The sequence below is a fragment of the Diuraphis noxia genome, unplaced genomic scaffold (genome assembly GCF_037042655.1).
Source record: "Diuraphis noxia isolate RWA-SAM2 unplaced genomic scaffold, SU_Dnox_SAM2 contig0001, whole genome shotgun sequence".
Classification (NCBI taxonomy): Eukaryota; Metazoa; Arthropoda; class Insecta; order Hemiptera; family Aphididae; genus Diuraphis; species Diuraphis noxia.
In genome coordinates this window covers 8,091,340-8,110,694 of record NW_028301711.1, presented here as the reverse complement: position 1 = coordinate 8,110,694, position 19,355 = coordinate 8,091,340, and the positions used below count along the sequence as shown (strand labels likewise).

Genomic DNA, 19,355 nt, shown 5'->3' with positions numbered 1-19,355 from the left:
CAAGGTCATCCACCTGACATATTTAGTGTTACCTTAAATAGTGTTTACACTGTAAACAGTTTGGTAATTATTCTTTTTGTTTTTAGTAACCAGACTTTAATAACATGGTTTATTTTTTTAGTACTTAGATGAGTTCTGACTTATAACTTATTTAAAAAATATATACTATTAGATATACTTAAAATATAATAACATAAAAACAAAAGAATTTTGTAGATTTTTCTATATTTATATTTAACATTGTGGTCATAACAGTAATTTTTATTTTTATACATAGTAACACTTTGTAACAAAACAAAAAATTAAAATTAAAGAAATACTTTGGTTATGGTAGAATTCAATAACATCTAAAAAAGTTGTTTGTGGATGCTAAAATAAAACCAAAAATAAATAAATAAATTGGGATTTATCGCAATAGAATATTCATCTATAAACCACCGCCACTTCTTTCCACGCTAATTTTGCTTTGAGTTTTATTATGGAATTCTTCTAATTCGGCCATTCTGGCAAAACGAGAGTGGGATATATGACCAGACTTAAGAGCGGACATCATCTAAAAGAAAACACATCTTATATAAAATAAATTAATATGGTATCACTCATCACACTAAAATTATATTAAAAAAACATTAGTATAAACTCAAAATAAAAAATAAAATAAAAAAATGTTTAGTTTAATTTTCATGTTAAAACAGTAATGTTGAAATTGATTAATATTTATATGTATACCTGTAAGTATTCATCCAGCTCAACTTGGCCATTCATATTGGTGTCTATTTCTTTCAGAATTTCATGAAGTTCATCTCCAGTTACATTTTCACCAGCATTCTGTTTTAAAATGTAAGACCGTATAATTGTTAACTACGTCAAATAAAATAATTGATAAAAATAAATACCTTCATACTCCTACGAATGTCATTGATAGAAACATATCCTTTGTGATCATGATCGAGAATCTGGAATCTCTTCACATACATTTTAACTTCTTCTTGAGATAGAGTAATTGGAATTTTGTCTCGAGATGCTCTGTTCACGCTCATACCCATTTCAGTGGCCAAGAAATTGTGGGCCATTTTCAATTGTTTCTAAACATAGTAACATGATACATTTAATAGTATCTATTTAGGTTGTAAAGTTGTCAAATATCAAACCTGTTTTTCATCCTCACTCCAATTTAATTCTTCAGCCATAATGTTTACAATAGTTGGGAGTGCTTCTTGAGCAGCTTGTACATTTAGGAATGCCAATCGTAAACGTCTAGCAATCATATCAACAGCCGTAACAGCGTATTCTCTAACTCCATAACGAATCTTTTAAATGAAAATAAAGTTTCAAAAATTATGTACAGAAAATTGTAGTGTAATTTTAATCTATTATTACCTCAGCATCAATGTATGGAAATTCAGGGTGAATTTTATTACCAATTATTGGCCAACGTTTGCCAGTAAGGTTAGCTAATTTAGCTACAGCAAATGCTCTGTCACCATATGACGTAGCTAGATGTTGAGCCACTTCACATTCCAAACCAAAATCTTGTACCAATCTGATATACATAGTTGGTGTCCATCCATGTGCTCCTTCCAATTGGAGACCATCTGTTTGACATTCAGGTTTTTTTGGTTTTAATTCTGGAACAGCTGTAAAAATAATCTTGAGTTGCATAAAAACAATAATTGATTAGTAAAAAAAAAAAATCAAAGCAACCTTTTATTGCAGCATCAATAGTTTCCTGAGCCATAGCTCTATATGTAGTCCATTTACCTCCAGCAATTGTTACTAAATTAGATTTGCTTACATGCACAATATGATTACGTGCCAGTGACTGAGTGTCACCTTTATTTGGATCCGACACTAATGGACGAATACCACCCCATGCACTTAAGACATCACCTCGGCGTACTAAAATCAGTTTTTAAATATTAAATAAATATAAAAAAATATAGTATTTTAAGTCCGGTTATGACTTCTATCTAAATTATAGTTTTAAAAGCTCAATTTAAATATATACCTTCGACATCTGAGTTCAGATAATTTTTAATTTCATTTAATATGAACGAAATTTCATCTTCTGTAGGAGTAGGATTATATGTTACATCACATGGGCTGTCTGTGGTACCTGATAGTGTATGCTTTTGCCATGGTAAAAAGAATATAACACGGCCATCAGACGTTTCGGGGTCCAAAAGTCCCATTTGCTCAGGGCTATTAATATGAGAAATACATTGTTTAAATCAAAAATATATTATATTAGGATTAGTAAAAATTACCTGTAATAACCAGGTAATACAATATGAACACCTTTACTAGGAGTACATATTTCCTTAACATTGCTATCATCCATTTTTCGTACAGAATCAGTAAAAGGCCCAGCAGCATTTATGACGCACTTTGCTTTAACATCCCATTCTTTTCCAGTGAGTTCATCTCGGAGGTGTGCTCCACTAATTTTTCCATTATCGTCTTTAAGAATATGAACTGCTTTTACATGATTTGCTACAGTGGCACCATAACGAGTTGCTGTCAGTGCTAAAGCAAGACACATTCTAGCATCGTCTTGTTGACCTAAAATATAACAAACCGATGAAACAACTAAACAAACTAAACAATTAAATTGTCAATACCGTCATGATATACAATAGCTCCAACCAATTTATCTTTTTTAAGCATGGGAAATATTTCTAATGCTTCATTTTTGGTCAAATAATAAGAACTTTTAACTGTTTTTGAACCTGCTACAAGGTCATATGCTTTAATACCAACCCAGTAGTAAGGAACTTTCCACCACCTATATAACCATAAGAAATAATCAAAACATGTGAATTAAATAAAAAAAAATAGAACTTACTCATAAACTGGTAACATGATTGGTATTGCATGGGTTAAATGAGGAGCTGTCTTAAGCATTGTTGCTCGTTCATGCAATGCTTCTTTGACCATTTTGTATTGTTCCATATCTAAATTAAGTATTGCTTTTTGCAAGTAACGTACACCACCATGGATGAGTTTAGTGCTGCGACTTGATGTACCTGACGCAAAATCGTCTAACTCAACCAGTGCAGTTTTTAAACCTGAAAATCATTATTTACATTATCAACAATTTAAATTTAATTTAAAATTATATTATAAATTCAAATTTATTATCATATTTAATCTCGTATTTAATATTTAAAACAGGCTCAACATTTTTAGACTAAATATCTTACCTCGCGTGACTGAGTCAATAGCACAGCCAGCACCGGTAGCACCTCCTCCAATAATCAGGACATCAAAGTCTTCTGAATGTAAAGATTGGATTTGAGTACTTCTTGGAGGTAATGTACGTAGTCTTCCAGTTTTTTTACCGGCTTCTGCTTGCACTGTTTGTAATTGCTTCAGTAAAAAATAAATAATTTTCATTAAATGTATCACAAGTAATGATAAAATGTATTTACTTAAAATGTATTTTTATTTTTTTTTAACATCAAAACATTTTAATATACAAACAAGTTTGCTATATAAATTTGAAACCTACTCTCTGTCAGCAATGCTTGTGACAAGAGTAGGGAGTATACCTATTACCTAGGTCCTAATATTTTTATTAAAAAATACATATATATATATATATTATATGTGTATACAGGGTGATTGATTTATCAAGCAACACTCATTATTTCAAAAAGTATTGACTTTTTTCAAAATATTTTTTTACATGGTTTCAAGTTGTTAAAAAACCAACGTTTTTATTAAAAAAATTATATTTTTAAATATTTTTTATCCTTATCATTTTTTAACTTTTTTACTTTTTTGAATGCCAACATAGAGTTTTAATTTCATATTCCAAAGCAGAATATTTTTCTAAGTATTTTGATACATAAAAATCGAATTTGGGGCTAATAGTTTATGAGTTATAAGTATTTAAAGTTTAGACAAGCAGAGTAGTCGAGTAGTGGACAAACATTTTGCAGAATAACCCCGTACTACTCCACTCTGCCAATCACAACTTTAAATATTTATAACTCATAAACAACTAGCCCCAAATTCAATTTTTATGTATCAAAATACTTAGAAAAATATTCTGCTTTGGAATATGAAATTAAAACTCTATGTTGTCATTCAAAAAAGTAAAAAACTTAAAAAATGATAAGGATAAAAAATATTTGAAAATGTAATTTTTTAATAAAAACTAGGTTTTTTAACAACTTGAAACCATGTAAAAAAATATTTTGAAAAAATCAATACTTTTTGAAATAATGAGTGTTTTATGATAAATCAATCACCCTGTATCTACTTAAACAACAAGTGCAATAATAATAAAATAGTAATATAACAAAAGTAATACATACTGTTGGGTTTTCTCCAGTCAATAACCATGTGGAGAAATAGGCTCCAGCGGTAACTGAAGCACCACCAACAATTAGATTATAAAGTTTTGACGTCATTATGTAATCTAAGATAAAAAATTTAATTTAATTAGTAAATTACATAATGTAGGTAACTGTTATAAGCTATCATTTACTTGAAGTAAAAATTATAATACTGAAAATACCAAAAATTTTACTAATTTCAGTATAATTGAATAGTTTATTACTTATTTAAGACATATTTTATCATTGTACAATGAATATGATAAACTGATAATAATTGATAAGCCATTTCTAATGTACGATTGAAATATACAAATAGATTCACGTTCAAATAATTTTAGAGTAGATATTATTACTCATTATCAAATATTGATGTGTTACAAACCAATCTAAAATATTACTCTGTTAGAAAATAGTAAAGGAATTGGGTATTCATTGGGTATCTATTACCTGCAATGAACGGTATGCACAAATAATTTAATCTTACTAATTTTTTTTAATTTGATTCAAACAAATAAAATGGCTAATATTGAAATTAAATAAACAAAAACTGTTCTTTAAAATCCTGAAGCAGATTTACTAATTGGAATAAGGCCAGATACTTTTTTAGCAGACCTTTAGATTAACTGCCAAAAGTCAAATCATGTTATGCATAATATACTAATACTTGTATATCTATACTTAACAAATTTTAAATATAAAACTTCTTACATAAATAATAGGGAGGAACCTAATACATTTTTCTAAGTCAATGTGACATTGAATGATATTGAACTTGTTTTCAAATTCAAACAATTTTAAAACCATAAAGAAACAAAATGATTACATTTTTAATTTGTAAATTAACATAGACAATTCATATTCTCAATATCCAATAAATAAACAATGACCTCTGTTTGAATAAATATAAATACCTCACACTATCATTCATCACTCATCGGTATTTAGCTAGATGACAATGATGACATCATTATATGTAATATATTTAACTAAAAAATTAGTTCGATTTGTATTTCTACTTGATGACTTAAGACCTTATAAGTTTATGTACATTAATTGTTTATTAGTCAACAGTGAATCTGTTCTTATTTTTAAAATAACAATTGTTTTTTAGTTATTTTAAGACATTTAGATAAAAGAAATCTGTAAGATTATCACTTTACCACTGCTACAAGAAATTAATAATAAGCTATTAAAGAAAAAATATTATTTTAAGAAGATAATATTATGTTAGATTGTAATAATGGGTACCTAAACATAAATTAAAATAATTTTCACAAGCATGAATAAATTAAAATCGATAAGTAATCATATTTAGTTAGGAATTATAAGAGTAATTATACTCATTAACATAATATGACTTACCTAGTATTTAATTAACCAAATACACAATATAATTCATGCAATTACTAACAAAAATAGAATAAATTAATATTGATATAAAAAATTAGACCACTCGTTATTTATTTTAAGTGTGTTAATTACAAATTTCTTAATAGTTACAAAATAATGCTATATACCAAGGTAGACATTAAAATGTAAATTAGGTGTTAAAATGTAGGCACGCATTATGTGGATTATTATTTTAGTGTTTTTGATCTCATGTATGGCCATACAAATACCCAAACTAATTTAGAAAACAAGAACAATATTTAATCAAAATAAATATAAGTGTGGATGGATGGACAAGTTAGTCAGTTGAACAATTAAAAGCCATTTTTTTTTTCTTTCACACAGTATTGGTTGTCAAATATAACCAATACATTGTTATGTTATCTAGTTATGTTTTGATTTGATTTTAATTCTTACAAAATAAAAATAGATTTGTAGGTAGGTAATATATATATAATTAATAGGTTAACTCTTAATTATGAGACTATTAATTTTATGATTACTTATTCTCAGATAATTTATTGTAAACTGATAATAATTATTAACTATATTTTCCAGCAGAAATTTGGAGTTTAGAACTTTTTTATAATACATAATCATGTTAAAATAATATCAATAGTAATATTACATATATCACATTCAAAATTATAGATAAAACTGCAGTAGGTTGGCTGAAACAATTAACGATTTTTGAAGCCAATGGAAATGTTTGTTTTCTGTAATTTTTAGAACATAATAATATTATAATAGTACCTAATTAGTAACACAGATATGCCACAGAATATATTTACTAATACTTATCTAACAACTAACAATAACAAAAAATGTGTCAATCTCATAAGCATTTTTCACATTTAATATATTTGCCCGTATATTTGTATGAATAAATTAACATTGATTACTTATGCATACTAAACAGTACATAACTAAACGGTTAGGTACCTACAAGGAATGAAATAGTATTTTAATTACAATAAGATGTTTTATCTAACAAGTAGGTAGATATAGTTGATATAGTTGTAGGAGCGACCTGAGTTAAATCTCTGTCTCATTTAGAGACATTTAAGTACGCTTAGGTTCTTTCAAAAGTTAGATTATCATCTACAGCTCCAATCCAATTTATATTTACAGGTTTTTGTTTTTTGCATACATTTAACGTTAAATTCAAAACGATTAAATATTATTACTTATTAGGAATTACAAAGAACAAAATTTTTGTTAGAGGTGGATATTTGTTAAAAAAAAACTATTTACAGGTTACAGCGATAATTAATTCATGTGGGTAGGTAAGTTAGTTTTTTACATGTAAATTATTATTAATAAAATATCCAATGATATGTGCAAAATTTGTGTTTGTGAAAAATAAATCATCGAAAAATGTTAATGTTAAATACCTAGATAATTACAAAAAGTACAAATACATGACTGTAAACACATCATTCAACAACAGCGGAGTGACAACGATTAAACAAAATGCCCGAGAAAAATAATATGTTATCAATTGATGTTTGTAACCGGAGTAGGTAGATAGGTAGGAACGTGAACATAATATTTTACAGTAAATTTAAATCCTATTTGGACTAGGTAGGTATATACAAGTATCTATTATTGGCTATTTTTCAAAAAGTCTACACTGGATGATTTTGTTTTTCAAAAAAATTTTTTATTTTAAATGTAGATAGTTAGGCTACGTTTGATGTCCCTGAATACTGTTTTTTTAAGTATAATTCTTCGGTCACATTGGTAATTAAATCAGTACAGGTATGTTTGAGTGGAGTCAACGAAAAACAGGTATCTTGATCGTACGAGATTGTAGAGCCAAGGTCGTTTTTTGGCGCAAGAACGTGGACGAAAATTATGTAAAATCATAAAACAGTTAGGTAGTTTAGAGATTATTAATTCAATAATATTATTATACATTTATACCTCGTCGTTATGAGATCGGCGGCAGCGAAATTAAAAACACGAAAATCGCTCACAGACTTGAAACACTCGTCGGACTGACAACGGTCGCAGAATTATAATAATAGGTGATAATAAAGATTAATCAGACGAAAATTTGAAGAAAAAATATATATTAATATTATTATAATGATATTGTTCTTGTTGCTATGATGGACGAAAACCGTACACACTCGTGACAATAATTAATTACGGTATGTCTTGATGATATTAACATTATAGCATTAATAATAATAATTGATTAAGACAAGAACCGGAAACGAGCCGAAACGGTGGCGAATTAAAAGCGAGAGTGACTGGTGGCCGGTGGGCAGCAGGCAGCGGCGACGTGCGTAACGCGACAAACACGTCCGGAACACGACTGGGCCGACTGGCGGTGAGCAGTGAACACGACGCGCGACGAGTATGTTACGATCACTGAATCCAGAATCGCTGACCACCGCGAGCCGGTAAAAACGCGGGTCAATGGTGACTGCGATAAAAAAAACCTACAATTATTTAATGGTAGTATGGTACCTATTGGTTTATCGTTCGCTATCGGCAAAACGAACGATGCCCACGGTTTTGGAGGGGAATCAAAACGAAACGATACGACGCGAGCCAAGACGAGAGTGCGTGCGGGCGGCGGGCCGCGATCAGCGTTATCATCGCGAATAACGAGTCACGAGGTCGGAGGTGGTGTTGGCGGTGGCGCGTACGGGCGAGACGAACCTCACCGACCAGGACAGGACGGACAGGATGCAAGTGATTGGATTCCGGAAACTCGAACATTGTGGACATCGTTATCACCTCCAGACGCACGGCATGCAGACGAACGATAATGATAATAATATTACTATTATTATCATTTCATTTTTTTTGCGACATTACTATTACCGTCGCGCGTTCTCGTCAGATATCGATCGTAGCGAGGTCAATGCCGTCCAGAGCGGAAAATGGGCGGGAGGGGCCCGGACAGAAATCTCGATCAAAACCCAATAATAATAATCGTGCGATATTAATATATTTTAACAATTAATAATGATAGTATTAATAATATTTTATTATGAACCGAACCGGAGGTACTCACCCCGTTTGTGAGCCGGTGTCGGTCATGCAGTCCGGCAGTGACGGTGGCAGCGGCGGTGACGGCGACGGTGATCGGTGGTCGGCACTCGACTGGCGGCGGTGGCCGAGTTTTTAAAAATAAACGCCCGGCGGTCGGCGGCGGAACGCGAAAAAAAATATTATTAAAACAATTTTTTCTCTTCCTTTCCCCTCCGCGAGCGATCGCGACCGACGTCCTCTGATGCGGCGGCGGCGGCTTTGGCGGCTTGACGTGACATTGGGGACTCCGCGCGCGGTCGGCAAAAATTACATCATACTCGGCGGCGCAAGCGCGCTAATACCTGAGCACGCCGCGCACGTTTTATTTCGCGTTGGTGTACGCGCGCGCTTATTATTATTATTATTGTGTATAGTTTTAAGTTTATTTGTTTAATTTTCGTATAATATATTGTTGTACGTTTGCCAGCAACTTTGTGTCTGCAGCTCGTAAAGTAGATAGGAACTCGACTACTCGAGTAACATTTAAATATTTAATAAACATTCGAAAACGCGTCTTAAACACTTTTGAAAAGGCACGTGGACAGAGTAATCTTTATTCAAAATCGAATACCAAGTTTTAAATTATTATTATTATCATTATTATTTTTATTTTTAGTTTATTGTAAATTAAAATGTTTCATGCTATGTATTTGTTTTTGTACAATTTTGAAATGTAAAAATACTGCTCGTTACTAGACACGACATTAATCGAAGCGAAATCAGAACAGCCCCGCTCCTGTCGCAGACGTCGCCTTATGTAGTTGTAGCATTCTTGATGACTCGGCTCGATTGACTTCTGCTTTGTATTTGGTCGTTATTTTAGAACTTAACGATTTGTTATGTATATTTACAACAATAGTATTACTTTTTCCAGTAATTTAAAATAGAAAAATTATTAGGAATCTTCTATCATATATATTTTTCTAACGTTAGCTGTGAAAAGATATATCTTTATGAAATTCTGGCTGAAAATTTTTTATGAATTTCTAGCATAAAATAATTTACGAATTTTCGTGGTTTTCGTGATTTTTACATAATATGTTATTAAAACTCAAACTTTGAATGCTTTTAAAAAAAATTGTGACTATGTATTACTTTTATTTTGCAACTGCAATTGTAAAAATATGTTAGGAGCCTTGTATTAAATTTTCAAATCTTAGAATTAAAAAAAAAAAAGCGGGTAAGTCGTGGATGTCGCTCTGCTGTACAGTAGGTTACTGTAATGGATGGGATTAAATTTGAATGCAATGATAGGTATCATTGTATACGAATAACGATTCTGAACGGAGATGATTTGTCAGTCTAGGATATATTATATTTAAATATTGTCATATATTCTATTTTGAAACAAATATTTTATTTTTCAATTGAGACGCATTTTGCATAAGGCACGGTTAATCAATTAGTGTAGTTATCATATAGTTATCATAATTCATAATACTTTATATTATCATAGATATACGAATACCTGGTTTGAGGATAAATTGTTATCATTACGCAATTTCATAAAAATTTAAAACTCAAACGGTCAAAACATTTTTCTCTATAGCTATTTGAAGCAAAACTTATGGAAAATTTGGTGTTAAATTTTATAACCTTAGATATAAATACAAACAATATTATGAGTTTTGAACTACAAAATAATTTGCAAATATTCATGGTTTTTTACGTATGTTGTCAAAATTAAAATTTGAATACATGTAAAAAAAAAATTGTGGCTATACATTTATTTTCTTTTTCAACTGCTATTGTAAAAATATATTATGAGCCTTGTATTAAATTCTCAAATCTTAGAATTAAAAAGAAAAACTTTTATGAATTTCGGTCTAAGATAATTTGAAAATTGCCGTAATTTTTACGTATTAAGTCAATATTTGAACTTCAAATACTAATAAAAAAAAATTGTGCCTATGTATTCTTATAATTTTTTAATCACTATAAGAATAACTTATGACTAACTTTGTATTAAATTTTCAAGTATTTTGATAGGGCCAATAAATTTTATCGACACTTCAAAAAAAAATTTTCAGAAAAATTGAAAATTTTTAGTTGTTTATAAATATCTCAAATAAAGTCAACATATTTTGAAAATTAAATCATGTAAAGAAAACGCTAACCTTAGTAACTGATAAAATTTTCAAGTATCTACGACTTATACTTTTTGAATAATAACAAAAATTTAAAATCGTTTGAGGATAAATCGTTATCGTTACGCTATTTCGTAAAAATTTAAAATTCAAACGCACTTAAAATTTTTCCTATAATGATGCTTCGAGTTTTCTCTATAGTTACTTGAAGGAAAACTTAGTGTTGTATTTTTAATCCTTAGTTATAAACACAAATATTTTTATGATTTTTCAACTTCAAAATTACATGCAAATTTTCGCGTTTTCGACAGATTTCGTAAAATTTTGAACTATAAACGCTTATTAAAAAAAATCGTAACATACGATTTTTAATTTTTTTTTAGCTACAATAAGAACAAATCATAAGGAATCTTGTATTAAATTTTCAAGTTTTTTTGGTCGTCCAACATTTTTTTATCGACACTTCAAAAAAAAATTCTCAAAAACGTCGAAAATTTCAGTGGTCTATAAATAACTCAAAAAAAGTCAAAAATTTTTGAAAATTAAACTGTATATAGATAGCACTACCATAAACATTTGGTGAAGATTTTAAGTATTTACAGTGATTAGATTTTGAATTACAACCATATAAAAAAATCGATTTGGTCGAATCTGATTTTGCGTAAAAATTCCCGATTTTCTGTCATTTTAGATTCTGAGCGGAGCGATGATTGTATTGATTTTACCATGATGTGTGTTTTTTTTTTTTTTTTTTTTGTCTTCAGTAGAACAGTTCCTCGTTCGATCAGAAAGTGAATCTAGTTGGTACTTTGGGGGGTCAAAAGTAAAAAATTCTTAATACTTTTCTAAATAATTGAGAAAAACAAACTAAAAATTACGGGAAAAACGGGAAATTTAACGCACACTCATTTTTCGTCAAAATCGATTTTGGTTTTTGATGTAACATTAAAACAAATGACCATAGATACATGAAATTTTCACCTAATGTTTATATAAGTATATTACCCACCATGCAATTTTCAAAAAATTTCGACTTAAGTTGAACTATTCATAGCATTTCAAATTTTCGATAATTATTTTTTTTTTTTAAATTAATATCGATAAAAATTTATTTGTTAGGCAGAAAAGCTTGAAAATTGAATACAAGGCTCTTAACATATTGTTACAATAGCAGTTGAAAAATAAAAGAAATTCATACTCACAATTTTTTTTATAAGCATTCAAAGTATGAATTTTGACAAAATACGTAAAAATCACGAAAATTCACAAATTATTTTAAGCTAGAAATTCATAAAAAATTTTCTTTTTAAATCTAAGATTTAAAAATTTAATACAAGATTCCTTACAAGTTTTTCAATCTTTATCACAAATAAAAATTCCACCGGAAATTCAAATCAAATTTTTATGAGCATTTGAAATTTAAATTTTTACGACATTTGATTTTCACTTTTAGCGATTTCCTTATTCTGGTGTAACTCTAAAACAAATTACCACAGATACTTGAAATTTTGACTTAATGTTTATATAGGCGTTTTATATATTTGATAAAATTTTCAAAATATTTAGATTTATTTTGAGCTGTTTACTGACATTTTAATTTTTCAACTTTTTTAGTTTTTTTTTCTATAAATATCGATAAAAATTTATTTGTTCGGTAGAAAAGCTTGAAAATTTAATACAAGGCTTCTAACACATTTTAACAATAGAAGTTAAAAAATATTAAAAATTCGTAGGCACGATTTTTTTTTATAAGCATTTAAAGTTCAAATTTTGACTAAATACGTAAAAATTACGGCAAAGTTCAAATTATCTTAGATAGAAATTCATAAAAGTTTTTCTTTTTAATTCTAAGATTTGAAAATTGAATACAAGGCTCCTAACATATTTTTACAATAGCAGTTGAAAAATAAAAGAAATACATAGTCACATTTTTTTTTTATAAGCATTCAAAGTTTGAATTTTTACAACATATTATGTAAAAATCATGAAAATTCGTAAATTATTTTATGCTAGAAATTCATAAAAAATTTTCCTTTTATATCTAAGATTTGAAAATTTAATACAAGGCTCATTATATATTTTTACAATAGCAATTGAAAAATAAAAGAAATATATAGTCACAATTTTTTTTTATAAGCATTTAAAGTTCAAATTTTGACTAAAGACGTAAAAATTACGGCAATGTTCAAATTATCTTAGATAGAAATTCATAAAAGTTTTCTTTTTTATATCTAAGATTTGAAAATGTAATACAAGGCTCATAATATATTTTTACAATAAAAATTGAAAAATAAAAGAAATGCGTAGTCACAATTTTTTTTTTACAAGCATTCAAAGTTTGATTTTGACAACATATGTAAAAATCACGAAAATTCACAAATTATTTCAAACTAGAAATTCATAAAAAATTTTCTTTTTAAATCTAAGATTTGAAAATTTTTAATAATCTATAATACCTATATCCTAGACAGATAAACCGTTTTCGCTCAGAATCGTTTTTTGTATACAATGATATAATATCATTGGATTCAAATTTAATTCCATCCATTACAGTAACCCACTTGTAACCTACTGTACAGCAGAGCGACATACACGACTTACCCGCTTTTTTTTTTCTTTTTTTGAAAAATGTTGGAAAATGTTTACTTTTGACCTTTATAATGCACCAAGGTTCTTCACTTTTATAGCGGAAACCACCCACAAAGTTTGAAATCGAAGCATTATTTCGACTAGTTATGCTGTACACAGATACAAAAAAAAAAAAAAAAACACATCATTGTAAAATCAATACATTCATCACTTCGTTCAGAATCTAAAACTTTTATGAATTTCTATCTAAGATAATTTGAACATTGCCGTAATTTTTACGTATTTAGTCAAAATTTGAACTTTAATGCTTTTAAAAAAAATCGTGCCTACGAATTTTTAATATTTTTTAACTGCTATTGTTACAATGTGTTAGAAGCCTTGTATTAAATTGTCAAGCTTTCCTACCGAACAAATGAATTTTTATCGATATTTATAGAAAAAAAACTAAAAAAGTTTAAAAATTAAAATGTCAGTAAACAGCTCAAAATAAATCTAAATATTTTAAAAATTTTATAAAATATATAAAATGCCTATATAAACATTCAGTGAAAATTTAAAGTATCTGCCGTAATTTGTTTTAGAATTACACCAAAATAAGGAAATCGCTAAAAGTGAAAATCCAATGTTGTAAAAATTTAATTTGAATTTCCGGTGGAATTTTTATATGTGATAAAGATTGAAAAACTTGTAAGGAATCTTGTATTAAATTTTCAAATCTTAGATTTAAAAAGAAAAATTTTTATGAATTTCTAGCTTAAAATTATTTGTGAATTATCGATATTAATTTTAAAAAAGTTAATAATGATCGAAAATTTCAAATGCCTATGAATAGTTCAACTTAAGTCAAATTTTTTTAAAAATTGCATGGTGGATAGAATATACTTATATAAACATTCGGTGAAAGTTTAATGTAACTATGGTATTTCGTTTTAAAGTTACATCAAAAACCAAAATCGATTTTGTCGAAAAATGAGTGTGCGTAAAATTTCCCGTTTTTCCCTTAAATTTTAGTTTGTTTTTCTCGATTATTTAGAAAAGTATTAAGAACTTTTTACTTTTGACCCCCCAAAGTACCAACTAGATTCACTTTCTGATCGAACGAGGTACTGAAGTCAAAAATCGAAGCATTTTTATTGCCCCAAAACGTGATGACAGACACAAAAAAAAAAAAAAACACACACACATCATGGTAAAATCAATACATTCATCGCTCCGCTTAGAATCTAAAACCCGCATCCTTAACCTATTTTAATTTAAAGTATACTTAAGTATATATTTTAAATATTTATGATATAAATATTTTAAATTTCCACGATAACAGCGTATAGGAAGTCTTGTTTTAAATCTATAAACGTTTTATAGAGAAAACATAATTTTATCAAAAAAATGATACCATTTATTAAAAAATGAGAATATAAAGATTTAATGAAAAATTACAGCAACTTTTACTCGTTTTTAAATTAAATATAACGAAATAAGAAAATGGAATTTATTGAAAATTGGTCTCTTGGCGTAAAAATTCTCATTTTTTATAATTTTTATTTTGTTTGGCCCATTTATCAAGAAAATTATATTGGTAATTTTTTCTGTAATTTCTTTAGACTCAATAAACACATATCATTGTAAAATCAATAAAAACTACCATCGCTTTGCTCAGAATTAAAAATTAGAAATATATATTATGTGATGTATTTGAGTCTATAAATATAATCAATATAAAACATTAAAAATATGCCAAAAATTTTATTCTTAATTGAATATTTTTGATAGTTGCAGTTATATAAATATACAGACGCCTGCCTTATTGTTGCATATTATTCACACTACTCACTGTTCTGTAATGTGTAAGAATTATAAAAATATATGAGAGGTATGTAGAAAAATTTTACAGTATCTGTAAATACTTTTTAAAGTTTACATGTGCTCAAACCCTCAACAATTCAAACTAAGTGTTTATAGCAGTGGCATATTTACCGTGGTGGGGGGGGGGGGGGGTCCCGGGTCTCGACCCCCCCCCCCCCAGAAAAAAATTTTAAAAGATTATAATTAGCTTGCTACGTAATGGTATCGAGAAAAATAATATTAATTTATATTATGTGTTTTAATGTTTGTATTACAGTATTTTTAACCATAACTTGGGTTTAACCTTTGGTTATTTTTTTTTATCGCATCGTCGCCATCCGACGACGACAACAACGACAATAACGACGTAATATACAATATACCTATATAATTATATTATTACGCTATATATTATAGACGATAGTAGACTCGTATGTATTTTATTATAATATTATAAACTTATACTTAATATTTAGACCCCCCCCCCATAAAAATTGAAAATACGCCACTGGTTTACAGTTTATCCGTACTACTTGAAACCATCATCAAATTATTAACATATAGATTTATATTAAAAAAATTATATAAATTTCGCAGTTTTTTAATATGATTAGTTGGGCTGGGATTTTAGTAACCTAAAAAATCTCAAAAAATACTCTTAAAAATGCATTTAAATTATTATATAGTTAAAACATTGTAAAAAAAATTATAGTAGTGTATTTTTTTCGCTTTTTATGTATGCATGGTGTAATAAAATTAATAAAACATAATACCAGGTAAATAACGGCGATAATTTGATCGGAAAGGTTAGGAAGAAATTGCATGTGAAAAATGCTCTAAAAACTAAGAAAATCACTTTAAAATAATCAGTATCACCTAAAACACATTTTGTACTTACAAACCAGCGTATAAAAACACCACAAAAAATATGCCTTTGCATAAAAATCCCAGCCCTAATGATTAGGTACCTATAGTCACCACAAAATAAAAATTACATTATATAATCATATTTATCTAATTAGTTTGATTAAACTAATTGTTGCCAATTACCAATTAAAATGTCTGTATTAATATATTATATTATATCCTATAATGCTCATGAGCATAGTTGAATACCTACTTCAAATGTGGGACTGCAGTCTTCAGAAAGAAGATGTGTAGAAATATTTTTATATGTTGACTTGTCAAATCGATCGATCGACAAGTTTTATAGAGTAACTAATTTATTAGTAAAATATCCCTCTCGGACTATCCCTAATATAGACAAATTTTAAACTTTAAAACTTTTCCAGAATCAAAATCCGACCTGAAAATAGATGGACACATAGGTAGGTACTACTCTGGCTTACAGTAGTTGTCGACCATGACATTGTAATGAGTTATATTTGAATTCAATGAATTTACCATTGCGTATAAAAAATTGTTCTGAGTCAATGAGAAATCAAAAATATCTCGTGCCTATTTATAGTGTTACTTTCCGGTGAATTTTTCGATTTTTTTTTATACAGATAGAAAAACTTGTAGGGAATATTCTTTTAATACTTCTATTATAATGTAAGCTATGACAATAAAAATATTTATGAGTTTCTATCCGAAAAATAATTTAGAAAATTTTAAAATTTTCTCACACCTATAAAATAAAGAAAGAGTTAAAATAGTGTTGAAAATATTGCCATGTATGGTAAATATTCGGTAAAAATTTCAAGTATCTAGGTTATTCGTTTTTGTATATCGAAAATCGTTTAATGGAAATTTATTGGTCTCCCACTACATTTTAAATATCAGAAAAGATGATGATGTCGAGAAGTATGAGAATCTAAGAATTTTATCATACCCAAAAGTTTATGACAGATAAAAAATACATATCACACACATTTATCGCTCATAATACGCTCATAATCTAAAATGGTGTACCTATCTAATAGTTGGTAATATATTTCATTGAATTTTTTTTAAAAAAAAAGCAAAATAATCAGGTTCATATAAAACACCGACATTTAAGTACATTAGTACAGCGTATCGGTCTATGGTACGCTAAAAAAATGGAATGGATTATTAAATATATTAAATATTATTGGGTTTATTTGATATTGATAATAATTATTGCACATATTAGTATGTATTAAGTCCATAATATCTATAAAAAAAGTTATTTAGTCAAGTGGTATACATGACCAATTTTCAAATTCTTCAGGTGGTACGTGGATATAAAAAGGTTGAGAACCGCTGCTCTAGCCAGTAAGTAATGACGAAGATAGTGTTGAAGAATTCTAACAGTTTTTTTTTTTTGTACATTTGACATTTTTCACTATAATGATTACCAGTGGGCAGGAAACCATGAAATATAATATGAGAAATTAAAAATGAAAATTACGCAATATTATAATGTTTATAAAAAATTTACTTAGACGTCTGATGAGATTAAATTGTGTGCTGTTATTTATTTTGTGCAGTTTATAATTCGAATAAATAATGCTATTTCTGTATTTTTCATTCGGCTGCGGCTTTACATATCTTAATATACAAAGAAACCAACCTATATGAGCTCACTTTCAGCCTCATCAGCAAAACTATAGGATTGTCCTGAGCTGCTGAAATATGCAGTATTTCTATAACATTTTATATTCTGAGCTGAACAATGAATGTATATTCATGTGTGTGTCTTTGTTTGTCTGTCGTATCAAGCATAATACGAATACATACAAAGCAGAAAAATGTTTGAGGTTTGAATCTTCTGTGATGATTTCTATTATAAAATAGTATCAACTCGTATAACATAGAAGCCAGTGAAAACTACAAAAGTAAAAAATCTCAATGGGTACTTTTTAAAATAATTGGGGAAAAAAATATAAGTATACTTTACACCAATAGACCAGTGATTATCAATAAAATCGATTTTGTTTTTATGTTTTAATTCAAAAATCTTTGAAATGTTCACCAAATATTTTTATTTGCGTTTTACGGAAACTATAAATTTTTTTTTTTAGGTTTATATAGAAACTCATAAGTCAAAATTGTCGAATTCAATCAGATTTTTCAACTTAAATAATATAGATATAGATAGGTATCGATCTCGAATGATGAACCACTCGTTTTTAGTCAAAGTAAATATTATAATTTAAGAATTATAGTTTCTCATAAGTTAGGTACTTCAAAGAATTGAATAATCGACAAGAACACGCATGATGGTCATATTTTTTTATGAGAGTTGCATGTTCCAAAACGCCAAAATCACGATTATTTTCAAATTATTTTGATATTGAAAATTTATAAAAATTTTAATTTTAATACTTAAAGATTAAAAATATAATTCAAGATCCTTCATGAGTTTTTTCCATGGAATTTTAAAGAAACAGTTGAACGATAATCTATACGTATAATTTTTTGAGTGTTTAAAGTTCAAATCTTGACGAAATCGTATAACGACTTATCATCAAACGATTTTTGTTATTTTGTATTAGTGCCTATTAATTAAGAAAATATTAATCGTAGAGACTTTAAATAAACCACCATTAATTAATTAATTATTTTCTGTACTAAATGATTTTTTTTTTAATATTTAGTATAATTTTAAGTTATAACTTATAATACGTATTTATAAGCATTTGCAATTTTATATTATCTTATTAAGTTTTTTGTATAAATGTTTCCCCTAATGATTTTACTTATCATTTTGTAATTCAAAAATATTGATGAAATTTAAAATTTTTTACAATTAAACATAATAATATTATGATTAGGTACCTAGTTATCTGCCTATTAAGAAGACGCTATACACAACCATTTGTTGTCTCCGCGTCTTAAAAGTGCATAAGGCATAACCAGTGGCGGACTGGGAGAAAATCATAGCCCGGGAAAATCGTGATTGTAAAGGCCCTCAATTTACAAACGGCCTTTTAAATATATAATTTATTTTTTATACGTCATGTGGATGCTATAACGAGGTATGTATACCTAATAACTATTTTAGATTCTGAGCGGAGCGATGAATGTATTGTTTTTACAATGATGTGTGTGTTTTTTTTTTTGTTGTTGTTGTATCTGTCATCACCTT

The 19,355-nt window shown here is 28.0% G+C and overlaps 1 protein-coding gene across 3 annotated transcripts; it reads right to left on the bottom strand.

The window, feature by feature from the left end:
* Window positions 1–208: 208 nt before the first annotated feature.
* On the bottom strand, window positions 209–8,975 carry Gpo1 (glycerophosphate oxidase 1). 3 transcript variants are annotated; one of them, XM_015516106.2, is made up of 13 exons: window positions 8,767–8,975; window positions 4,323–4,426; window positions 3,204–3,369; window positions 2,846–3,068; window positions 2,622–2,785; window positions 2,268–2,562; window positions 2,009–2,202; window positions 1,705–1,899; window positions 1,381–1,637; window positions 1,152–1,310; window positions 897–1,085; window positions 730–828; window positions 209–569 (listed from the first exon to the last, which is right to left on the bottom strand). In XM_015516106.2, exons 2-13 carry the CDS (start codon window positions 4,416–4,418, stop codon window positions 537–539), a joined length of 2,070 nt encoding a protein of 689 aa, XP_015371592.1. In that variant the 5' UTR covers window positions 4,419–4,426; window positions 8,767–8,975; the 3' UTR covers window positions 209–536. The 3 variants fall into 3 exon arrangements, with proteins under 3 accessions (XP_015371592.1, XP_015371590.1, XP_015371591.1); XM_015516104.2 differs by having other exon boundaries at window positions 209–553; window positions 8,767–8,972; XM_015516105.2 differs by lacking the exon at window positions 8,767–8,975 and adding an exon at window positions 7,662–8,170 and having other exon boundaries at window positions 209–553.
* Window positions 8,976–19,355: the final 10,380 nt, after the last annotated feature.